Here is a 24,589-nt window from a genome sequence, read left to right on the forward strand (position 1 = left end):
CTTTAATGGAACCTTTGCAGGAGTTTAAATAAATACTGTTGGCACGTTATCACCATCACCTGACTCTGGAATTTGCGTGCCCCCCAGAGTTCTTTGTGCCCGCTAGTCACCGGGAACTCCTGATCCTGGGTAGGCCTGCAACTACAGGCGCTGGTTTGATAATGGATTGATGCGGTTCGCTACAGCAGATTATTTTACCTGTGAGGGTTGGCGGAGATCCAACTGGTGTTGATGGATTTGAAGGGAAACTGGTGTTGGTGTGGTCTGGTGAATAGATCTAGAAATAAAACCAGGAATTGATTTATTAACAGGATGCTATGAATTTTATTATTGTTCACTTAGAGACATGCAATAGCAATACAGGGAGGACATTTTGTTTGGACAATACTAACTGTCATGTTGACCCATTTATGCCACTGTTGAGCATTTTACATTTGTTGCACATTTACAGCTGCTTCGCAGAACATTTCCCAAGGTGTGAAACAGGCCAAATTTTTTTTTCTGCTCCCACCGCAGCTGAGGGCACAAACTCTGAAAAATGGTTTGACGTGGATCATAAAGCAAGCAACTTGCAATAAGCATAACGGGGAGTGGATGTGGGAGGCAGATGGAATAATTTCCAACCATCTTATTCACGCCCAGGCTTGGATGCACACAAACACACACATATTCTCTCTTTAGTGAATTGTTAAGAAAAGGGGCAATGAGGACAATTAAACTTTGGTGATTCCATTATCAGCTTAGTCCACGCTCCCAATCAGGCAACGTGGTTATCTTGTAGAAGACCTAAAAACTAATCACCAATGCAATTCTTAGTTCATGCCCAACATATACACTAACCTATTCATATATTTGTTGAGAGATGAATTACATTAAAATGATGGATTTTGCATGTTTCTTCTGGCATTTTGTCCACCAGCTCCTCAAGCAGTAGCAAATATGGAATGGTGGGACCCTGTAAGCATGCATTCCCTCAACAGGCAATTTTGTAGAGGAAGGAACAAAGACTAGTGGTATACTTCTAGCTCAGAATACATGTGCTCATGAAGTTTAATTATCGGATGTCTCTAATCTGAGACATTATCTTTGCACAGTGGCAATGCTAAGATTATGGAACCATTTAGGAAATCATCGTGCAAAGAACACATCTTAGTACACAGCCTATTAATGATACTATGTAAATGCAATGTATATTGACAGGAAAATACTTCATTGAAGTTTAGGTTAAAAGGAGGGGCAAAAGGTTTGAGAGAGCCGTGGTTTTCAAGGAATATTGGAAACTTGGTTCGAAGAAAAAGGGAGGCGTACATTAGATATAAGAAGCATGGAGTTAAGGAGATGTTTGAAAGATACATTGAATGTAAGAGGAATCTTAAGAGAGGAATTAGGAAAGCTAAAAGAAGGTACGAGAAAACTATGGCAAGCAGGGTGAAAACTAATCCAAAAGAGTTCTACAAATATGTTAATGGTAAGAGGAAAGCTAGAGACAAAATTGGTCCCTTAGAAAATCAGAGTGGAAAACTGTGTGTGGAGCCTAGAGAAATGGGGGAGATATTGAACAGTTTCTTTTCTTCGGTATTCACTAAGGAGAAGGATATTGGGAGATGTGGGATAAAAAAAGCAAATTGGGTAAATATGGGGAATATAGAGATTACAAAAGGTGTAGTTTTAAGGCTTTTGAAGAATATAAAGGTGGATAAGTCTCCGGGACCAGACGGGATCTTCCCCAGGACATTGAGAGAAGTGAAGGAGGAAATAGCAGAGGCTCTGGCGGTAATTTTTCAAATGTCATTAGATATGGGGATAGTGCCGGAGGATTGGCGCATTGCGCATGTGGTTCCGTTATTTAAAAAGGGTTCAAGGAGGAAGCCTGGCAACTATCGGCCTGTAAGTTTGACGTCTGTGGTAGGTAAATTAATGGAGAAAATTCTTAGAGATAGTACTTATAAACATCTGGATAGACAGGGTCTGATCAGGAGCACTCAACATGGATTTGTGGGAGGAAGGTCATGTTTGACCAATCTGATTGAATTTTTTGAAGAGGTGACTAGGAATGTGGATGAGGGTAGCGCAGTGGATGTTGTCTATATGGACTTCAGTAAGGCCTTCGATAAGGTACCACATGGAAGGTTAGTTAGGAAGGTGCAGTCTTTAGGTATAAATTTTGAGATAGTCAAATGGATTGAACATTGGCTGAAAGGGAGAGGCCAGAGAGTAGTAGTGGATAATTGTCTGTCAGGTTGGAGGCCGGTGACCAGTGGTGTGCCTCAAGGATCTGTATTGGGCCCATTGTTGTTCGTTATATACATTAATGATCTAGATGATGGGGTGGTGAATTGGATTAGTAAATATGCAGACGATACTAAGATAGGTGGAATAGTGGATAATGAAGAAGGTTTTCAAGGATTGCAGAGGGATTTGGGCTGCTTAGAAAAGTGGGCTGAAAAATGGCAGATGGAATTTAATGCTGATAAGTGTGAGGTGCTTCATTTTGGTAAGAAGAATCAGAATAGGACATATGTGGTAAATGGGAGAGCATTGAGGAATACAGAAGAGCAGAAAGATTTAGGAGTGACGGTACATCGTTCCCTGAAGGTAGAAACTCACGTGAATAGGGTGGTGAAGAAGGCTTTTAGTATGCTGGCCTTTATCAATCATTGCATGGAATATAGGAGTTGGGAGGTGATGTTGAGATTGTATAAGACGTTGGTGCGGCCTAATTTGGAGTTCTGTGTGCAGTTCTGGTCGCCTAATTATAGGAAGGATATAAACAGGGTGGAGAGAGTGCAGAGAAGGTTTACCAGAATGTTGCCTGGGTTTAAGCATCTGGAGTATGGGGAGAGATTGGACAGATTGGGTCTTTATTCTTTGGAGCGTAGAAGGTTGAGAGGGGATTTGATAGAAGTATTTAAGATTATGAAAGGGATAGACAGAATGGATGTGGATAGACTATTTCCGTTAAGAGGTGGAAAGTTTAAAATAAGAGGCCATGAGTTAAGAATTAAGGGGCAGAGGTTTAGAGGTAACATGAGGGGGAACTTCTTTACTCAGAGAGTGGTAGCTGTGTGGAATGATCTTCCGGGAGAAATAGTGGCGGCGGAGTCAATTGTATTATTTAAGAAAAGGTTGGACAGGTATATGGATGAGAAGAAGATGGAGGGTTATGGGCATTGTGCAGGGAGGTGGGATTAGAAAGGGGTGTTTGGTTCGGTGCGGACTAGAAGGGCCTAATGGCCTGTTTCCGTGCTGTAATTGTTATGTTATTATGTTATACTAATCATTTTGGCAACATAAAATTTTTCTATCTGCTTTACAGGTTTTTGTTAGACTATCAAGAGTAATTGTTTTGACATCCAAATTGAAATTGAAACAATTAGGGCAATCCCAACCTTCAAGTATGGCCATTTGCATTCCACCAGTACAGCAAAACTCAGATAATCTACTTTCCAACAATTCAGAAATTTGGAGGCTTTGGCATTAGGCCTCCAAGATGATGTTTCCTGGGTTCCTTTCTGTTCACCAGAGCTCCAGTTCCCAAGCTCCTTTCCATTCACCGGAGCCCCAGTTCCCAAGCTGAATTTCCTGAGTTTCCTTCTGATTCACTGTGGTCCTGGTCTCTGCTCCTTTCCATTCACAAGAGTCCCATTTCCTATGTTTCCTTTAACTTCCCAGGGCTTTGATTCTTATTTTCCTTTCCAATTCATTTGGGGTTCCATCCCTATGCTCCTTTCCAACTCTCTGAGCTTTGGGTTCCCACAATTCTTCCCAATTTACCAGGGCACCAGTTTCCAGGCTCCCTTCCAATTCACTGAGCTCAGGTTCCCACAGTCCCATTCAATCCACTTGGTTCACAAGGAAATGCATCAGAATATTCTGTAAAATCTAATAAAAATGGTTTAAAAACATTGGGATTGTAGGACCAGTCTAGTACCAAAGTCCAATGTGTGCCAGATTGCTGGAGTTTTACTGTAATGGAAGAATCATGGTATTGTGCTAGGGAGCTTCTGGAGCTCTTTTTAGAGCACAATATACCTCAATATTAAAAACAAATCCCAGCCACACAGCCTAGAAATTTGGATTAAATCTGTTTCAGCTATGAGTAATCATTTATATGAATATCCCTGTTTGATCAAGTGTTTTGAGCTGCTCCACTTCCATAATTACACTGCATGACTAATAGATTTGTACAACTTCTCCAAACCATTCAATGCAAGTGAGCAACAGCCTTTCAACTTACTGACGCAAGTGCTTTGCCCAGTGCATCACCAGTCTGCGAACTGCCAGTTGTCGCGCCTGCTCTGCTTACTGGAACAGAGAAAAATAAAGATAAAGCAAATTAATTTACAACTTGTAGAACAATTCCAAGTTTACAATTCAAAAGGTTGTGAGATATTGGCAGGTGATGCTGTGGGCTTCGAACTACAATATTAGCAAGTGTATTTGATGCAAATTGAAGGCAAGGATGGGAGAAATGAGTTCATGATTGAATTTCAAACTTCCTAAATTTTACAAACGTAATTGCAATTCTCACCAAGTTGGCGTTTTGTATTCTGATGGAATTTGGATTTGGATTGTCAGAAAATACCAGAGCTTGAAACAGCTGTTGCCTTCTGTCTAATTTAGTGTTCAAAGATGGACAGACAGAATGAGGATAGGTCTCAGTATACTTAATTCACAAAGCAACAGTCTGAGGACAGACTTCCACTTATGAAGGTTACATCTCAGACACAAAAAGTCAGAGACAGTTCCCTTTGTGCCTATGAGTGACAATCAGATGAAGTTTTGAAAACATTAACGGCAAAATTGGAAAGATGCTCAGGAAAAAAAAGCTTGTTCTGAGTATGGCAAGCAAACAGTAGAGTATGATTATAATTGAGAGCTTGTATGGAGAGCAACTTGAGTACCGCTAATGGGTGAAATGCTTGCTTTGGTGTTCTTACTTCTCGAAGTCTGAATCAAAGTTTTACATTGAAAAGCCATGCTCTTGCAGCATCTCTCGATGCTGCCTTGCTTGTTTGCACAGAACAGAAGAAAGCTGGTTCAGTGAGTCCTTTTATACTGCAAGCCAGCTTTCCGAAGCAAAAGAGGTGGGACGTGTAATACAGCCCCGATCGCCACTGACACTACCTACCTTGACGGATAAAAGCCGGGTAATTTCAGACACCAATCTGCCTTCGACGCATTCACACAGGTAAGCAAAGCGTTCAAAAGGCACATAATACCTGGCTTGAATCCTCTGTGTAAAAGGGGTAAGAGTGTCTGAGCCAAAAACAGAAGAATTTAATGGAATCAATTGAGGAGATGTTACAGTATAATGTATTAACTTATTTGGCATTCATAGGGTATTTGTAGTGTGCAGGCTATGTTCAGGTGGCATAGCTTCATATACATACTAGCTTGAATATATCAATTGGAATATATTCGTTATTAGATGTGTTTAGATTATTTTTTTTCTCAATGTGGTTCGATCACAACTGATAATAAAGCAAGAGTTATGAAATTGTGGGAACTTTGATCTTTCCATATGTTGATGATTATGATTCGGGTTTCAGCTGATTTCTATCCCCACTCCCCCATGGAAGAAAACAGTGCTCCAGGAATGATCTGCTAACATGATGCAATTCAGGCATCATACTTGGTTTACTTCCAGTCAGTATGGCTGAGCACCACGGCACATAGCTATTTGCTGACTGATAAAGCTCTCGGCAAACGTCCTGTAGTCATCTGAAGAAATGAGATACAAAAGTAAAGATGTGCAGTGGATTGAATTATAATCATTGTGATTTCATCAAGATATTATAATTACACAACTAGAAATAAACTTGAAGTTTGGCATAATGCCAGTTGAACCATACCCGGCTAACAGAAGCCATAAAAAAATTAAAAATAATTAGGCTGAGAGTGTGGAATCAAAGATTAGATCCGTAGAAAAAGAGATGTGGAAATTTCTTCATGTATGGAGCATAAACTGATTCACCACAAGGATAGGTTGAAGTTGAGTCAATTAGGATTATACATTATCATGAAAAATAAGTGGGAGGACAGTTCATGAACACCACAGAATAAAGGATTCTAACTGGATTTCTCCAGCATGTACACATGCTTCCAAAATTCTAAGATGATCTTCAATGATGCAAGTTTGAAATGTATGAGGACGTGTCTTGATGAAAAATGTGATGGACAAACCCTTCCTCTGGAGAGAGAATAGCCTGTGACACTCCTATCACAGTCTGTCCCAGTGAATTTTAAATTTAGACCTACAACACGGTAACAGGCCATTTCGGTCTATGAGTCCATGCTGCCCAATTTACACCCCATTAACCTACACCCTCGGTATGTTTTGAACAGTGGGAGGAAACCAGATCCCCGGAGAAAACCCACTCAGAACGTACAAATTCCTTACAGACAGAGCGGGACTCGAATCCTGGTCTGGTCCTGTTCTAATTGCTGGCACTGTAAAGGCGTTGTTCTTTGTTCTAACTGCTACGCCAACCATGCCACCCACTAAAGTGACGAAATTTATAGCAGAGTCCACGTCACATGCAGCTTTGTTAAGCAAAAATATTTCCCAAACTTCTCTAACGAAAATGATGCTCTTTTACTATTAACAAGGTTGACTCAGCCTTAAACATTATCCAAGAGTTTAAAAACTCTTCAGTAGCTCATGGCCTGAACATAACAATATTTGAATCCACTGGAATGTTTTTGATCTCAGTAACCCAAAGTCCACATGTAGCAACTTTCTTCATGTATGAAGACACTCAGCAATTTCACCCTCCATTTTATCCCCAGACGAGCAATTAATGATGATATATTTTAATAATTTGTAATATTTATTATCATTGAAATTATTGGTAACAGGCAAGTTATCAACAACATCAAGCACTGCAACCCATGAAGTTGTGCCAACGGATATAAACCTACTCAAAAAACTAAATCTTCCCAACCTCACACCCACAACCCTCTATTTCTGTTGCATCCATGTGGTTGACTTTTAAATGACCCCATTGTATCAGCCTCCACCACTAACCCTGACAATTATTCCAGAAACTCACTACTCTGTGTAAAAAAAACTTAACCCTGACGTCTCCCTTCAACTTCCCTCCCCTCACCATTCCTCTGCCATTTGCTACTGTTGCCCCAGGGGAAAAAAAAGCGATGGCTATCCACCCTATCTCTGCCTCCTCAACCTTCTTTGCTCCAAAGAGAAAAACCCTGCTCAACCTCCCTCCCTTACCTCTCCAATCCAGACAACATCTGGTAAATCTCCTCTGCATTCTTTCCAAAGCCTCCACATCTTTCCTTTAATGAGGTGACCAGAACTGAACACAATATTCCAAGTGCGGTCTAATCCGAGTTTCGTTGGCATTTAGGAGAATGAGGGGGGATCTCATTGAAATATTTTGAATGTTAAAAGGTTGTTTCCCATGGTGGGAGAGTCAAGGACAAGAGGGCACAACTTCAGGATTAAAGGGCATCCACTTAGAAATTGCTACACATTCACTTAGATGTGTAGTAATTTCTTCATCTAGAGGGTGGTAAATCTATGGAATTTGTTGCCACAGGCAGTTGTGGAGGCCAGGCCATTGGATATATTTAAAGAGGAGATTGATAGGTTCTTGTTTAGCCAGGATATCAAAGGTTATGGGGAGAAAGCTGGGTAATAGGGTGAGTGGGAAAATGGATCATCTGTGATTGAATGGTAGAGCAGACTAGATGGGCTGAATAGTCTATTTCTACTCCTGTTTTACAGTTTTATGGAGCTTCAACATTACTTCACAACTCTTAAACTCAATCCCATGGTTGTTCCTCTGTTCTTCCACACCGTTAACAATCCTGCTATTAACCATGTACTATGCCTTCAAGTTCAACCTCCAAAATGTATCACATCACATTTATCTGGATTGAATCAATCTGCCACTTTTCCGCCCAATTCTGCATTCTTTCCATATCCTGCTAAAACCACAACAATCTACGTGATGCCCAACATTTCCAACCTTTGTGTCATCTGAAAACTACTGACCCATCCTTCCATTTCATCATCCAGGGCATTTATAAACAACACAAAGAGTGGGGGAGAGGGGGGTCCCAGATCAAATCCCTGCATAACTTCACTGACCTCCAGGCGGAATTCGTACTGTCTACTATCACCCTTAGCTCTCTGCAGGAAAGCCAATTCTGAACCCATACTAAGGTTCCATTGGTTCCATGCTTCATGACTTTCTGAATGACTCTATCATGGGGGAATCTTGTCAAATGTCTTATAAAAATGTATATCCACCATATCTAGCGTTCTACCTTCTTCGATTTATTTTGTCATTTCCTCTAAAAAAGACAATTAGGCTTGCAAGGTGTGACCTGCCCCAAACAAAGTCATGCTGACTATCCCTGAGAATACTATGCTTTTCAAAATGCTCATAAATCCTTTACTCAGAATCCTCTCCAATAGTTTGCTGACTACTGATATAAAACTCATTGGTCTATAATTTTCAGGATTCTACCTTTTAGCTTTTTTAAACAAGGGGGCAACAATTGCCATTCCCCAAGTGTACCTCTCCTGTAGTCAGGAAGTTTGCAAAGGCCAATGCCCCAGTAATCTCTTTCCTCGCTTTCTGTAGTAAGATGGGATACATCTCATTTAGTCCTATGTTTTTGATTGTATCATCCAGTTCGCTGCTCAAAACCTTCAAAATTTATCTCCAGTTCAAGCATTCAAGAACTTCCCTTGGGCAATGATTTATGAAAGTTACACATATTCCATGCAGTCACATGTACATCAAAAATGTGGAAGGAAGGCTGGAAGATATCTGTAAGGCTAAGATATCAAGGGCAAAACAGCTGTTTAAATAAAAGATCATGGTTGAAATATTAGAACTACCATACATTTTGTAACTGGAATGCTTCCCTCTTCCTGAAATAATCTTTAATTTGCAAGATTTTGGAATAAGATAATCGTTTACCATTTATTGTGTACAGGAATGATAAGCGTGCATGCATTACCAACCTGTTGCTTCACAATGCTTTAATGGTGTTTGCATTGTTTTGTTCCTGTCACATAATTGGTTAGCTTGAGACAAATGATTCAGAAACCATTTGATTCAACAAACAGAAAAAGAGCAACAAAGAGGAGTTATGTAAGCAATTGTGAAGTTGTTCATCCATTTCAACAATATCTTCATTCACTGCCCATTTTGCAAATTATTGAGGGTCACCCTTAAATTCTGAAAGGCACAACGTACTGCAACTTACCCATAATATTATCTGTTCCGTTGGCTGGTGGTGTGCACGACGAGGCGCCATAGTGATTTGTGCCACTGCGGTGGAAACTGGACATCGGTGGGAGACTGGCATTGATGTCCGTTGAGGAGTGTGATGGGTAGTTCTGTGGATAAAAAAGGAAAATAATATATCAATTTTTCATTTAATGCTCTGTTCTGCATTCAGTAGGTCTTACTCTATATCTATATGCATTTATAGCTACATTGCATCATTCAGACCACAGCACTTTAGGAAAAAAAAAACAATTTGGGTCCACACCCAAGTTTTTTTCCCCCCTTTCAAGTGGATATTAATTTTCCATTCTCAAAGTTATCACTGTACCTGCCACCACTTTATTACCTATCTTAACAAATCACTGAGGTAAAAAGGTAAACAAGACCATTCCCACACGGACACATCTGTCCACTGCCAAACTGCGGCTACCTGCAAATTGGAGGAATAACATCTCACATTCTGTCTGGCACTCTCCAACCAGATGGCATTAAAATCGACCTCGAATTTCGGTTAAACTCCTCCTCCAAGTCTTTCTCTTTCCCTAACCCTGTCTCCCTTTCTCCAGCTCCCCACCCTCTTCCCCTTTACTTTTCAGCTTTTTTTCTCTTCTATCCTCCCATTCATATCCATCCCTGAATTCTTACCTGTTAGCTTGTGTTCCTCATCCTGCCCCTTTCCCCTTCCTCTCCTCTCCTCTCCACCACCCTCACCCCCCCAACCTTTTTATTCAGGCATCTGCCTGTTTTTGCTTACACTTGATGAATGGCCCAGGCCGGAAATGTTGGTTACTCTTTACTTCCTATGGATGCTCCATTACCTGCTGAGTTTCTCGATCAAGTTTGTGTATTTCACGGAGTTACAAATCTCATCACCCTTCAGTTTTTGAGGCAGTTATCTTTAGGAGCTCACATTTTAACCAATGGTTTCTATTTATGTGAGCAAATCTCCCCATTATTTAAATACCTGTTAAATCTTCCCATAAACCACATGCTTTTTGACCATAATTAATTTTGCTTTCAAACCAGAAAAAAATTCAAACTTGTTTGGCAATCATAACTTTGGAAGCCGGACAATAGAACCCTGCTTTTCATTGCTGGTGGGATTGAATTTAATAGCAGGCTAGTTCTGCAGCAAATGTACAGAGTTCTGATGAGGCCACACCTGGAGTAATGTGTGCAGTCTGGTCCCCTCACTTGAGAAAGGATCTCCTTGTTTTGGAGCTGGTGCAGATGAGGTTCACCAGGTTGAATTTTTTTAAAGGGAGGTTAGCCCATGAGGAGAGATTATGTGGCCTGGGATTATACTCTATAGTATTACAAAGAATAAGTGGGGATTTTATTGAAATGTTAAATTACAAAAGGAACATTCAATCCTCGGAGGTGAAAAGAGACCTGAGCGTCCTCGTGCAGAGTAATCGAAAAGTTTATGTCCAGGTGGGATTGGTAGTTAAGAAGGCGAATGCTATGCTAGCATTCATTTCAAGGAGTATAGTGTATAAGAGTAGAGAGGTGTTAATGAGACTCTTAGGGGCACTGGTGAGACCCCATCTAAAGTACCGTGTACAGTTTTGGGTCCCCTATCTTAGAAAAGATGTGATGTTGCTGGAGAGGATGCGGAGTAGATTTACTTGGATGATTCCTGGAATGCAAGGGCTGGCGTATGCAGAGCGTTTGACAGCTCTTGGGTTGTATTCGTTGGAGTATAGGAGAATGAGGTGGGGAAATCTCATAGAGACATTTCGAATATTGAAAGGTTTTGACAGAGTGAATGTGGATGTTACCCTTGATGGGTGAATCAGGGACAAGGGGTCATAGTCTTAAAATTAGAAGTAATCCAATTAAAACAGAGGAGGAAGAACTTCTTTAGTCAGAAGGTCATGGATCTGTGATACTCACTGTCGCACAAAGCAGTGGAGGCCAGATCACTGGAAGTATTTAATCAGGAAATGGATAAGTATCCCATTAGTAAGGGTATTAAGGGATATGGGGAGAAGTCTGGAAATTGGATCTAGGTGTGAGCATAATTCAGCTTAGTGTAGAGTCATGGAAAAGACTCGATGGCCTGCTTCTGCTTCTTTAACTTGTGAACTTGCCAGTTGTTTCCATTGTTGAGTGAGACCAGAAAGAGAGGACATAGTCTCAAGATTTGGGGAGTACATTTAGGATGGAGATTTGGAAGAACTACTTTTCCCAAAGCATCGTGAATCTGTGGAATTCTTTTCCCAATAAAGAAATGGAGGCTGCCTAATTAAATATACTTAAGACCCTCTTAAATAAGCTTTATGCATTGTAGGGGAATTAAGAATTATGGTGGGTAAGTTGAGCTGAGTCCTCAGGCTGATCTGCCAAGATCATATTAAGACTGTAAGACTTAAGGAACAGAAATAGGCAAATCAGCCCATCAAGTTTATCCCACCATTTAATCCTGAGCTTATCCATTTTGCTACTCAGCCCCACTTCCTGCCTTTCTCCCCCTAATCTTTGATGCCCTGGCTCGATGTGCCAGCTGACGAACACCAGCTCTTATTTCTTATGTTTTTACGCCAGATCCTATTCTTCCCCTGACACGCATCCCATGTTGGTCGTGTGCTTTTTTATCTGACAGTACAGTGATCTTTTTTTAAAATACAATCATCTTTTCACACATTAATATTAAGCTCAACAGTGAATTTATCAAAAGCCACTTGCCATACAGGAGACACAAGAATGCTCTTTCAAAAAAAAAAATCACAATGCTTTGCAGACTGTGAGGGCAAAATTCTTCCTGAGTGAGGCAAGTGGGCGAGAGTGGAGTGGGAGTGAATGACTAACACTGAAATGCCGAACACTGAAACTTAAACGAAGGCAGTGAATCAACAATGGAATCTAGGATATCAGAGAATATTACTATGAACATGTACCAGGGGTTGTAGGTCAGTTGGGTGTAATTGGCCAGCACGGGCTCATGGGCTGAACACGCCTGTTACCAGGCTGTACGTCTAAATTTAAAAAAAAAATGTTGTATTCTGATGACAATGGGCAGGGTTATTCTCATGAACTGGAAGCAGTCCTCCCACGAGCACATTACTGCCTTAAAATAAGTTGGAATATTTTCAATATGTGCGCGCGCGGCGCGTGTGTGTGTATACAAGTATGCATGTATATAATCCATATACATGTGTGTACATATTTATATATATTTTACATACACACATACATATACTATGTGTGTGTATACAAGTATGCATGTATATAATCCATATACATGTGTGTACATATTTATATATATTTTACATACACACATACATATACTGTGTGTGTGTATACAAGTATGCATGTATATAATCCATATACATGTGTGTACATATATATATATATATTTTACATACACACACATACATATACTGTGTGTGTGTGTTTGTGTGTGTGTATACAAGTATGCATGTATATAATCCATATACATGTGTGTACATATATATATATTACATACACACACATACATATACTGTGTGTGTGTGTGTGTGTGTGTGTGTGTGTGTGTGTGTGTGTAGTATGTGGCAGCTCCTCGGGTGCCTCACGAAATGAAAGACGAATGCGACAATCCCGCAGCGCTGTCCTCCAACTGGCCATAACTAAAGGAGCCTAACTGGCCTATCAAAGAACGCGGATCACAAATACACCATTCTGTGCTGAGGGGGCTTTGACCACGCCCCCATCTTGAGATTAAAAGCAGGGCTGTGAGCCCAATAAAGCTCAGCGTTAATTTCACTCAAATGAGCTAACCTGGATACAACTATAAAATCTCCTGCGCTATTGGCTCCTCAGAGCCATAGCTTGTAGTAGCTAGCTATTTATACACATGCATACACGTTTTTTTTTAAAGCGTCCATCTTATTATTTATTTATTTCCCCTCCTTTGTGGTGTGTAACTCCATTTTTAGTTACGTCAGGCTGCAACTTGGGCTGAAAACACATGCTGAAAAACAGTACAGGTATTCATGCACTGATACACTGTTCCTTCAAATATATCCTCAGGCAGAAAATAAGTGTGAATTCCCATTGGGCCACTTTATTTTCCACTGCAAAAAAAAAAGCAGTCATAAACAACCAGAAAGTTAAAAGAGTAGGGGAGAAGAAAATGGGCAAGTGCTGAGTCAGATCAGTTTAATATCTGGATGTTAAAGGAAAAGCAGCATTGTTGAGGAGCTCTGGAAACAAAAAGTGAGTCAACTTTGCATTCAAACTGAAGGCAATAATAGTATTAAAAGCTCCACAGCCCACCTCTGCGTGACTGGATGAACCCTTAAAAGGTGGCACCTACACCAGATCATATTTTTGTATTGTGTCAACTGCACATTGAAGTAAAAACAAAATAACTTTATGGTTCCGAGAATAATACTGGTGAAACATGTTTTTTTAAATTGTATTTTAGAAATCCTTGCAATAATGTTCTTCAGCCAAATGGCCTCTTGTTTGCACTCTTCGATTCTTTTTTGTTAAAAAAAACAGTTTTAATCAGGCACAAAGCTGAGATTAAAAACACTTTTCTCCATAATAACCAGCCCATCCAGATAGAAGCCCATGGCCTTACAATGAAGAGCTGCAATTGATTTACAAAAAAAATAAATGAACTATTATTTATAAAAATGCATGGTAATAAAAATAACAATTTACAGAACGTTTGAATCAATTTTTAATTGATGTAAGTGATTGTGAGTAGACATTCCCTAGAATAAGTACAGAAATACTCACCTTCAATATTTAATCACATTAATGTAAGAGATGTATTGGGAGTTTTCTCGTATTATTTTGCTTTCTTTTTATTGTGTAAGATTTGTGAAGATTTGTGAAGGATGAAAATTCACACTGCAAAATTATATTAAGGTGAGACAATTCATAAAAACATTTGTTAGTTATGACAGGTGTGGATTTTAAATGTGTTTTAAATATATGAAGAAGGAGGTGCCAAAATATAAATGACTTAAATGCACGATGTGCTTTCATACATGAATTTCCGTTAGCATGGGAACAATAAAACAATTAAAATTACAACCCGTTTGTAGTATAATGGTTATGGAAGATTCCCAATGGATCTTTTTAGTGGAAGCCCACAAGATATCAGAGCAGAATTAGACCATTCAGCCCATTGAAATTACTCTGCCATTTGAATTATGGGTAATTAACTTTTTCTTTCAACCCCATTCTTCTGTCTTTTTCCCATAACCCTTCAAGAACCTATCAACCTTTGCTTTAAATATACCCAATGACTTGCCCTCCGAGGCTACATGTGGCAATGAATTCCAGATTCACTACCATTGATGAAACCTCTTCATCTCTGTTCAAAAGAGAAATACTTGTATTCTGAGGCTGTGCCCCGCTGGTCCTGGATTCTCTCACTATTAGATACATGTTCACACTATTCAGCCCTTTGAAGGATCTTACGAAGAGTCACCATCTCTCTAAATTTCTGCAAGATGAGGAATTCTAAAATTGGGAATGAAATTACTTCCATTGTTTTTTGAATACATTGGGTCATGGAGTTTCATAGCGCAGAACAGGTCCTTCAACGCAAATTGTCCATGCTGACCACAGACCCAACCAGTCCCCTCCACCACCACACTCCTCCAGCTGGCAGGATTTATCCTCACCCTCAGTAATCTTTCCTTTGACTCATTCCACTTTCTCCAGGTTAAAGGGGTAACTTTGTGGTATTGACCCCCAACTATGTCTGCCTTTTTGTTGGTTATGTGGAGCAATCTATGCTACAATCCTACACAGGCCAGGCAACTCTTCCTCCGCTGCATCGATGATTACTTTGGACCTGTCTCATGCACCCATGATGAGTTCATTGAATTCGTCCACTTTGCCGCCAACTTCCACCCAAACCTAAAATTCACTTAGTCCATTTCTAGCTGCGCTCTCCCTTTCTTTGGTCTGTCTCCATCTCAACTCTCGACAGACATCTTCCAGAAACCCATCATCTCCCACAGCTACTTCGACTACACCTCCCACCCTGTCCCCTGTAAGGATTCCATTCTCTCAATTCCTCAGTCTTTGTCGCATTTGCATCCAGGATGAGGACTTCCAAGTCAGATCATCAGAGGTGAATTCCTTCTTCAAACAACATGGCTTGCCCTCTACCACCATCAACTTGGCGCTCACCCACATATCTGCCCTGTCCCCCTCCACCCCCATGCGCAACAAAGACATGTCCTCTGCATCCAATACATTTTCCTTCACCATTTCTGCCACCACACAAGTATTCCCCTCTCCACCTTCAGCAAGGACCACTCCCTCTGTGATTCTCTTGACAATTCCTTGCTCCCCAACAATTATCCCCATGGTACCTACCCCTGTGACCGCAGGAGATGCCCCATGTGCCCACATCTCCTCCCTCACCAGCATTCAGGGCCCCAAACAGTCCTTCCAAGTGAAGCAACATTTCACTTGTGAATCTACAGGGTGCCTCTATTGCATCCGGTTCTCCCGTTATGACCTCCTCTACATCGGATAGACTGGACATAGACTGGGAGATTGCTTTGTTGAACGCCTTGGCTCTGTCCGCCGCAATAGTGTGGATCTCCCAGAAGCCGCCCATTTCAATTCTCCATCCAATTCCCTTGCTGACATGTCTGTCCATGGTCTCATGCACTGCCAGACTAAGACCACCTGCAAATTGGAGGAAGCACACCTTATCTTCACCTTATCTATCCTCCATCCAGATGGCATTGATAATGACTTCTCTGGCTTTCATCAAAGCACCCTGCCCCTCCAAACTTATTCCCCAGTTACCTTCCCCCAGCCCTGCTCTTATCTCTCCCTTCCCTGAGATTTTCTGCTTCTGGCTCATTCTGCTTATTCCTTGAAGGTGTTTAGGCCTGAAATGTCAGCAATGTACCTTGCTTTTTATAGACGCTGAAAAGACCAGCTGAGTTTCTTCAGAATTTTATGCTGACCAGGTTGTCTATCCAAGCTAGTCCCATTTGCTTGCATTTAGCCCATATCCCTCCAAATATTCCCTATGCCAGTTTCCGTCTAAATGGCTCAAACATTGCTATTGTACCCGCATTTAACTCTGTTGGAAGCATATTCAGCATGGGTAAAACTCTCTGAGGTCATACAGCACCAGATTCCCACCATTATCGGACTCTTGATGAACCCCAAAATAGTACACAACTCATCTCTCTCTGTACTACTGCACCTTATATTGTGTCTTACATGTTGTACTTTGTACGAGATGTCTAATGGTCTGATCACAAACAACCTCTACCACTGTATTTTTTATACACCTAACAATAAATGAAGTTGAGGTGCTCCTCAGCTTCTTTTCAAATATTTCTCCTTTTGTTATAAATTGATATAGTTTAGTTTAGGTTCCCCTACCCCATGATTTTATTAGCTCACCCATCAGCCGCCTTCACTCCAGGGAGGAAAATCACAGTCTATTCAGCCTCTCCTTATAATTCAAACAACACCCTCCTGAATCGTTTCTGCAGCCTTTCCTGCTTAATGACATCTTTCCTACAATTTGGCAACCTGAACTGCACACAATAATCCAAGTTGTGGTCTCACCAGTTTATTGAAAAGGTGCCCAACTTCTGTACTTAATATGATGACTGATGGAGACAAGTGTACCAAATACATTCTTCACCCTCTTACTTACATGTGACACCACTTTCAGTGAACTAAGTGCCTGCAACCCCTAGGTCTCTCAGTCCCACAATTCTCTTTAGGGCCCTACCATTTACTGCGTAAACCCTGCCTTGAATTGTCTTACCAAAATATATCACCTTTAATCTGAATTAAATTCTACCTGCAATTCCTTGATCCTCTTCTCCAGTTGATCCAGATCCCTGATGATCTTGGTTCCAGTTAAGAGGTACTTTTAAAGGGTACTTTTAAATCCAACTTCTTCTTATTTAAGCAATTAATGGCTGTAGATAAGTAACTTTGAGCTTTTTACGGAGTTAATTTATTAATGCAGTATGGAGAGGGAAGATTGCAAGTTGGATATGTGGCTTAGATCAAGTTGTGTGGGATCAATTAGATTACTATAAGTTGCACACAGCAATTTGTCTGTGTCCTTTTATTATCAGGACAAAAATCAGTTGGAATAGATATCAATGGATATGGGAAGAGTACAGGATCTGATCAGGTTTGTCACCACCACAGTTCATCACCTCCACAGACTCAACAGGTATGGAAAAGACTTGGATCCTTTGGAAAAGCACTTCCAATAATGGAATAATAATTTAAAGCAACATGTGGAAAAAAATAAACAGACATATTCAAATTTGTTAGAATTCTAATTGAAAGATGTTTTTTTTTAAAAAATCCAGGTATGTTCATATGCTGTTTAATGTTTAATGTTTACTTTCAACAGAAGTAGTCTTTAGATGAGCACTTGAATTTCCAAGACATGATACATGGTGAGTAGTGAATTTAATGACCTGTTTCTGTGTTGAACGACTCTACAACATTACAGTTTGTGAAGCAAAAATCTAAGTCAATCATAAAAATGATGTGCAGATGCAGACATTTACGAATATTACTGGTAGGTTTCCAGAAGAGGCCACTATTACCAGGCGATCTTGTGGATGCAGACTGCAGTAACTGCTGGACTGTGGAACATGGGAGGAGTTTACAAGCATGCCTCCATAAGTGGGCTGATTCATTCCACCAGAAGAACTCCACGGATCAGAATTGTGATGCCCATCTGGAAAGAGAGGTCATTACAATGATTCCTTCAGAAAAAAAAAGCCCACTAAAACATTCTTAATTCTTGCTGATTATTTGATTGCAACTATTTGGCTGGTATCGAATCTTTAATTAAAATGTACCATTATTTTAGAACTGTGTAAGGACTTCTAAACAATATTCAGCTGTAGAGTTAATTTTGATTTAAGACAAACTGGAGGAAAAAAAACACAATCTTGGCCTAATTATAATAGAAATAATAAGTTGGCACTGCAGGTACAATCAGGCAGAGAAAGTTGATTCTTTTGAATGATGTTATCTGCCCAGTAAGGTAAGATCTACAGATGGAAATGGAGGCAATGGGCAAAACAAATTATACTCACGTAATTACAAAAGGGTTTCAATTCCTGTGCAAGTTTCTCTGATTAAACATTCTGATGCTGGGCAAATCCAAAAACTCGCTCAAATTTACACATCTCTGACCTTTGCATTTCATAGCTGATCGCCTTGCCATCAGCTGCTTCAAATCTCAGCTCTGGAATTCTCTCCCTTAATCTCAATGCCATACAATCCTCTCTCTCTCTCTGTTGGTGTTTAAAACCTATCTCACCTTTGAACCCAGCTAAAACACTTATTTGTCCCTCCGCACTTGCACTTATTTGTATTGCTGTAATCCATGTGAGGACATGGGGATTTTTTGTGTTGCTTTAAAAGAGTTACATAAATACAAAATTTAGTTTTCAACTATTTTGTGTTTCCAATTTTAACACTACCGAACGAGGAACAAGAAATAGCTAGAAATTGTAGACAATATCCTGTGTGGTGGGTTGCATGCAAAGTATTGATTCAATATAAAAGGATATTTTTTTTAAACTGGCATTCTAAAGATAATGTGAATCAAATCCCCTTACCAAGTAAGACAATTTCCAATGTCTAACATTGTTTCCCATTCCTGAAGCTGTTCTTTTGTTAGCAGTAACCTGCTTCATCAGAACTATTTTAGGAATGGCATCCTGCCCAGAACATCATCCCATTTAGTTAGTACCATACTGCAATACAGCACAACTCACAATGTCTGTGCCAAATATGGCAAAATTTGTGATAAGCTGATGGTACCGCATGGAATGCAGTCATTATGCATGATAAAAAAAATTTCTAAGTGTCAGCTTGTTCCCTTGTAGTTAACACCCAAACACCTCCCAAATAATCAGCCACTCCAATGGCTACCAGGTTCTTGAAGCTCCTCTTACTACACTAATCATAAACTATTCCAACTCCAAACCCATAAGAACTACTGGTCTGCACTACTGTCACAGCACTTTTTTCTTGGGCTGTGATAACTCTGAATATTTATGATCTTTCTTTTGTATTTATTATATCTTTTAAATTTAATTTAATGGGACCTATTAGAGTACAATTGCAGAAAATGTCCGGCTGCAGCAAGAATGAATTTTGGTGGACCATGTAGACTGTACAATCCATATGACGATAAACTCATGACTCCTTATTAGTGTTAGTTTCGTGATCTGAACCAAGGAACTGCAAGAATTCACAAGTCAGAGTGCAATGGTTGTTGGTTTATTGACACCCTTTGTTGTTGGGTAATAGCTGAGATGAGAAGTGATTGATGAGGAGACAATTAAATGGAAAAATTCTCATCCATATCCCTCTTCACTCTGTTACTATCGGGAAAAAGGTACAGGAGCCTAAAGATGAGCACTCAACGGCACGAGGACAGCTTCTTCCCCGCTGCCATCAGATTCCTGAATGATCAACGAACCATAGACACGGCCTTACTTTTCGGGCACTGTTATTTTAACTTTTTTTTATATAGTAATAAGTTGGTTATAATATGAATGTTGGCACCATGATCCTGCTGTGAAACACAGAATTTTATGACTCGCTCTGATTCCCGCTCCAAAATTCCTTCAACTGTATAATATACAATTTAAAAATTCCCTTAAAAATCAAGTAATTACCTTGCATAAAGAATGAACTAGAAAATGAACTAGTAGGAGGCTTGGAGGAAGGATAGCCAGGTGAATCCCTGTTATAATCGGCAGTGCTCGCTGATGGGGCGTACACCTGAAAAAATAAACACAGTTGTAATTAGAATGTGAATAAAAGGTAAAGGTGATTTCTTAATAATTCAATACTGGAAGGGCAGTTGAGTTTTTCCAAATCAACACTTTTATTTAATAGGTACTTCTCGTGATTGGAAGACAGGTTGATAAGATCTGTATGGGAATATCACAGAATGTATAAAACATTGCTTGGCTTCCTAAATTACTGATCAGCAAACTCCAAGACCTGGGACTCAACATCCCATTGTGTAATTGATCCTGGACTTCCTCATCTCCAGTCCACAATCAGTGAGAATTGGTAACAACATCTCCTCCACAATTTCCATCAGTATTGGAGAACCACAGGGCTGCAGTCTTAGCTCCCTGCTCTGTTCATCTTACACCTATTACTCTGTGGCTCCGTACAACAATAACGCTATCTACAAATTTGCCGATGATACCACTGTAGTGGCCTGTTTACAAAAGAAAACCCCACAATGAGTCAGCATACAGGCAGGAGATTGAAAATTTGGCTGAATGGTGTACCAACAACAAACTTGCACTCAAAGTCATCAAAACCAAATAGCTAATTGTTGACTTCAGGAAGGGAAAACCAGAGGTGTATGATCTAGTGACCACTGGGGGAATCAGAGGTGGAAAGGATGAGAAAATTTAAGTTCTTAGGAGTCACTATCTCGGAGGATCTTTGCTGGACCCAAGACACCAATGGCATTGTGAAGAGAGCAATCAATGCCTCTACTTTCTCAGGAGTTGGTGGAAGTCTGGTATGACATAAGAAACCCTAGCAAATTTCTTGCATTTGTGTGGTGGAAAGTGTCCTGATTGGACCAAAACCCCTCAGTGTAAAGCCCTCCAAAAGGTAGTGGTATAGCACAGAACATCACAGGCAAAACTCCCCCCCCCCCCCCACCATCACGAACATCTACAGGAAATGCTGCTAGCGGAGAGCAGCAGCAATCATTAAGCATCCACACCACCCAGCCAATGCTCTGTCCTCATGGCTAACATCAGGAAAGAGGTATAAAGGAGTCTGACTTTTTTTTATTCTGTATTGCACAGTTTGTTTACATTTCTTTATTTGTCTACAAGTGATGTGTATAGTTACTTTTTTGCATGACCAATAAGAGGTAATTCTACCTCACCCGCAGGAAAAAAAAGAATCTCAGGGTTGTATGTAATGACCTGTATGCTCTCTGACAATAAATCTGAAAATTTGAGATTAAATGTGCAGACATGCTGATCATACAAACTTTTCTCTTTCATTGTTGTTTCTAGTTCAGATTGGTTCAACTCAACACTCACATTTGGAGCCTAAAAATGAAATCAAATAAAAATACAAGTGCTTGAGAAGTTCTGTGGAAAGGAGGCAACTGTTTCAGTTTAGAGTCTTAGACCTTGGGTCACAATCTTCAAGTTCAGGATTATAGTTACTTTTTATAGGAGTGAAAACAAATAAGTGGAAAAGAAGGAAAGTTCAGAGGTGGATGTAGAGCGATGGGATGAGGATAAAATACATAATAATGAAGCTAAATAGAAAAGCCTGCAGAGTCACTGTGCAACACACAAAAGTGCTGGAGAAACTCAGCAGGTCATGCAGCATCTGCAGGAAGTAAAGAAAACCAACGTTTTGGGCTTGAGCCCTTCATCAAGGAAGCAACATCCAATGATAGAATTCTAAAGTACAGGCAGTGCCTCATATGAAAATACTCCTATTTTTGCCTCCCAGAAACTGTTTTTACGGTTATATCAGCTTTGTGAAGGAAACCTACCATGTTAAAGTAACAAGTAAAATAATGTAAAAACTGCAGAGTGCATTCAGTTATTTAGATCTTGTTCAACAGAACATATTCACATTAAAGCTTCTGAATTCTCCCAAAATATGGAACTTCCTCAGATATAATCTTACTAAATTAGTTCATTCCATTTTCTTGCATGAACCTAATTACTCAAGAAACCAATCAAGCAGTCATGAGGTGTTTTTATGGAGAGCCTCTGCTTTGAGGCCAGCTCTATCTGCGGAGAAAAACTTGAAGTTATCTTTTTATAGAGCGGTCCTAAAAGGCTGCTCCAAAGTTGCTTTTATGTGGAGCGGTGCCTCGGTGGATCCTCTGGAGCTGCTATAGGCGGGGCGACTGTTGTCGTGGTACCACCCATCATAAATATGCGGCAAGCAATGGCCATCTTTGTTACCCATAATCCCCCATGCATCTGGAACCGCTCTGGGAAATGTAGAGTGGTTCCAGCTGTGTGTGGGATTATGGGTAAAAAAGTTGGCTATTGATTTGTCTGTGACGGTGTACTCAAAGGTGACTAGCACAAAACCTTCCCTTCTATAAATGGATTTTACATCAGTAAAAATAGTCGTCATCAGTGTCACTGCACCGCACCTTTGGGGCCCCTGAGTTGCAGCTCTGCTCCCTCGTCCTTCTCAATCTCCTGGCCGCAGTGGGTCAGGAACACAAAGCCATCCTTCGAGCTGCTACAAGTGGATGATGGGGCTGGGCCGGCTGGTGGTGGAGGTGAGGGGAGGGGGAAAAAAAAAATCAGACTCTTCCTGCTGATCTGTTGCGGAATGATCATCGTGGGATTTGTGATCCTGACCTGCCGCGCCAAGAGATCGAGAAGGTCAAGGGAGTAGAGCAGCAACTCTGTGGCTCCAAAGGTGCAGTGGTGGCAGTCACACCAATGCTGACTATTCCGCAGTACTCTAAACACAATCTGATGTGTTGGCATAATATGTTCAGCTGCAAGATGTTAGGAGATGATGACTTGGGAATGAAATGCATTGGTTTGCCTGGAGAATTTTCTGCTCCCACACTCTACATTCACACCCAGGGTTCTGTCTGAGGTGAACTTTTTAGCGCAGATTCACTAAACAGTCCTGGATTGCGGGTTGACTGCATCATCACGTTGTTCACAGTCCACCCCTTACCTGCCGCTTGCATTTATGGAGCGAGGTGGAGCGTTCCGCTCCACTTCTGTCACAAGCCCACAAAAGGATTGGAGTCGGTGCCTTGGAGCCACTCCTGGAGAATTTATGAAGGTAGGGTCAATGACGTGAGCGCAGAGAGTCTCCGCCTTTACAGATGCATTTTTTCACTCTATGAAAGGGGCTGTGGTTGTGAACATTCTAGCAATTCAATGCCAAAAACAAGTTATAGTTTGAAGAAATAAGAATGGATGTTAGGTTTTCACAATACAGTCCCTCAATTCTCCTCAATAATATGATTGAATATTTTGAAAGTAGCCCTGTTTACTTTAAGAACTTGAATCACTAAGCTAGCTTGCTTTCGCTCTCTTTACCCTGTCTTTTTGGCATTTAGAGTGACCGATCGCATCTGTCATTCAATCCCAATCAAGCAGACAATGTGTTCAGTGTGCATGTCAGAATCTGGACTGTCAGGGTTAAGCTATTATAATGACCTGGCCGCAATTCTGTGAAATTGGCAGAAACAATCCTTCAATTTATATTTTAGAAATCTTTTTAGCAGTTTTTGTATTGTATGAAGCAAAAACCTAGGAGTTGGAAAATATGATGTTTTCAAAAATTTACACTCAAAGCCAAAGAAGGCAACCACACCTATAACATTCAGCACACTGCCAAAATAAAATGCCTGGGAACATTAAATTCTTTTTTGATCCTTACAAGAAAAGGAAGATAAATGTTGGGGAAGCAAACACTGGAATAGAAAAGATACAAGTAATTTATTGAACAAAACCAGTATGAGTTCATGCTTTCCAAAAACCATTTGGCTGTGAATGATGGCAAAAGAAATAAGTATCACCTTATTGCATTGGTGAGTTAAAATGAATGAATAAGAAATGCACACTGTTATGCAAGCAGGACTGCTGATGAATAGCAAGAGGAAGCAGGTACTGTAATTGATTTTGGTTAAATTGTTTTTTGGCTTGTAAGAAAAGCACTAATTTTATTATCTCACATATACAAGTTGGTATTTTAATGGAAACATTATGCTTTTCGAAAGTGCACAAACTGATTTAAAAAAAAGTCATAATGTAAAGCAGTGGTTTTCAACCTTTTTCTTTCCACTCATATACCACTAAGTAATCCCTATGCCATAGGTGCTCTGTGATTAGTGAGGGATTGCTTAAGGTGGTACGCAAGTGGAAAGAAAAAGGTTGAAAACCACTGATGTAAAGTCTCACAATACACATCAAACAATCTTAGCAAGTTATTTCAACAATGGACTGAAATGAGTAGAATTGAGAAGGGGCTCCAGAAAGTTTTCAGCTTTGATAACTGTTATATAGCGTTAGAGGATCTCTATGGAGCAGATATAAAAACTCATCTAATTTCACAGCTCTGGGACCTTATTTAAAAATCACCATTATGTGGTGATTTTAGCTGTAAGATTCTTTTTTTTTTCCCGTGGGTAGTAGCTGAATACGAGTTTGAGATGAGCTTCTATGATTTGAATCGCCAACATTAACTGACTTAATTCTTCCATGCCCTTTTGGATGAAATTCGGGAAAACAGTTGGAGTCAATGAAAAGAGTAAGCACCGAAAAAACAACCTTCACAACTGGTTAAAAAAA

The 24,589-nt window shown here is 40.2% G+C and overlaps 1 protein-coding gene across 10 annotated transcripts in view; it reads right to left on the minus strand.

Moving 5' to 3' along the window:
- Window positions 1–24,589, minus strand: part of LOC138757126 (transcription factor 4-like) — a 664,743-nt gene that overhangs the window by 72,763 nt on the left and 567,391 nt on the right. For all 10 annotated transcript variants that reach the window (XR_011353352.1, XM_069923937.1, XM_069923938.1 and 7 more), the window contains 5 exons: window positions 19,928–20,033; window positions 17,834–17,967; window positions 9,250–9,382; window positions 4,238–4,305; window positions 199–277 (listed from right to left, as the gene is read on the minus strand). Coding sequence is in view for 9 of the 10 variants with exons in the window: in XM_069923937.1 (XP_069780038.1) it covers window positions 199–277; window positions 4,238–4,305; window positions 9,250–9,382; window positions 17,834–17,967; window positions 19,928–20,033 (520 nt within the window). In the remaining variant the exon portion in view is untranslated. The remainder of the gene's footprint in view (window positions 1–198; window positions 278–4,237; window positions 4,306–9,249; window positions 9,383–17,833; window positions 17,968–19,927; window positions 20,034–24,589) is intronic.

This window comes from Narcine bancroftii, chromosome 3, assembly GCF_036971445.1.
Source record: "Narcine bancroftii isolate sNarBan1 chromosome 3, sNarBan1.hap1, whole genome shotgun sequence".
Taxonomy (NCBI): domain Eukaryota; kingdom Metazoa; phylum Chordata; class Chondrichthyes; order Torpediniformes; family Narcinidae; genus Narcine; species Narcine bancroftii.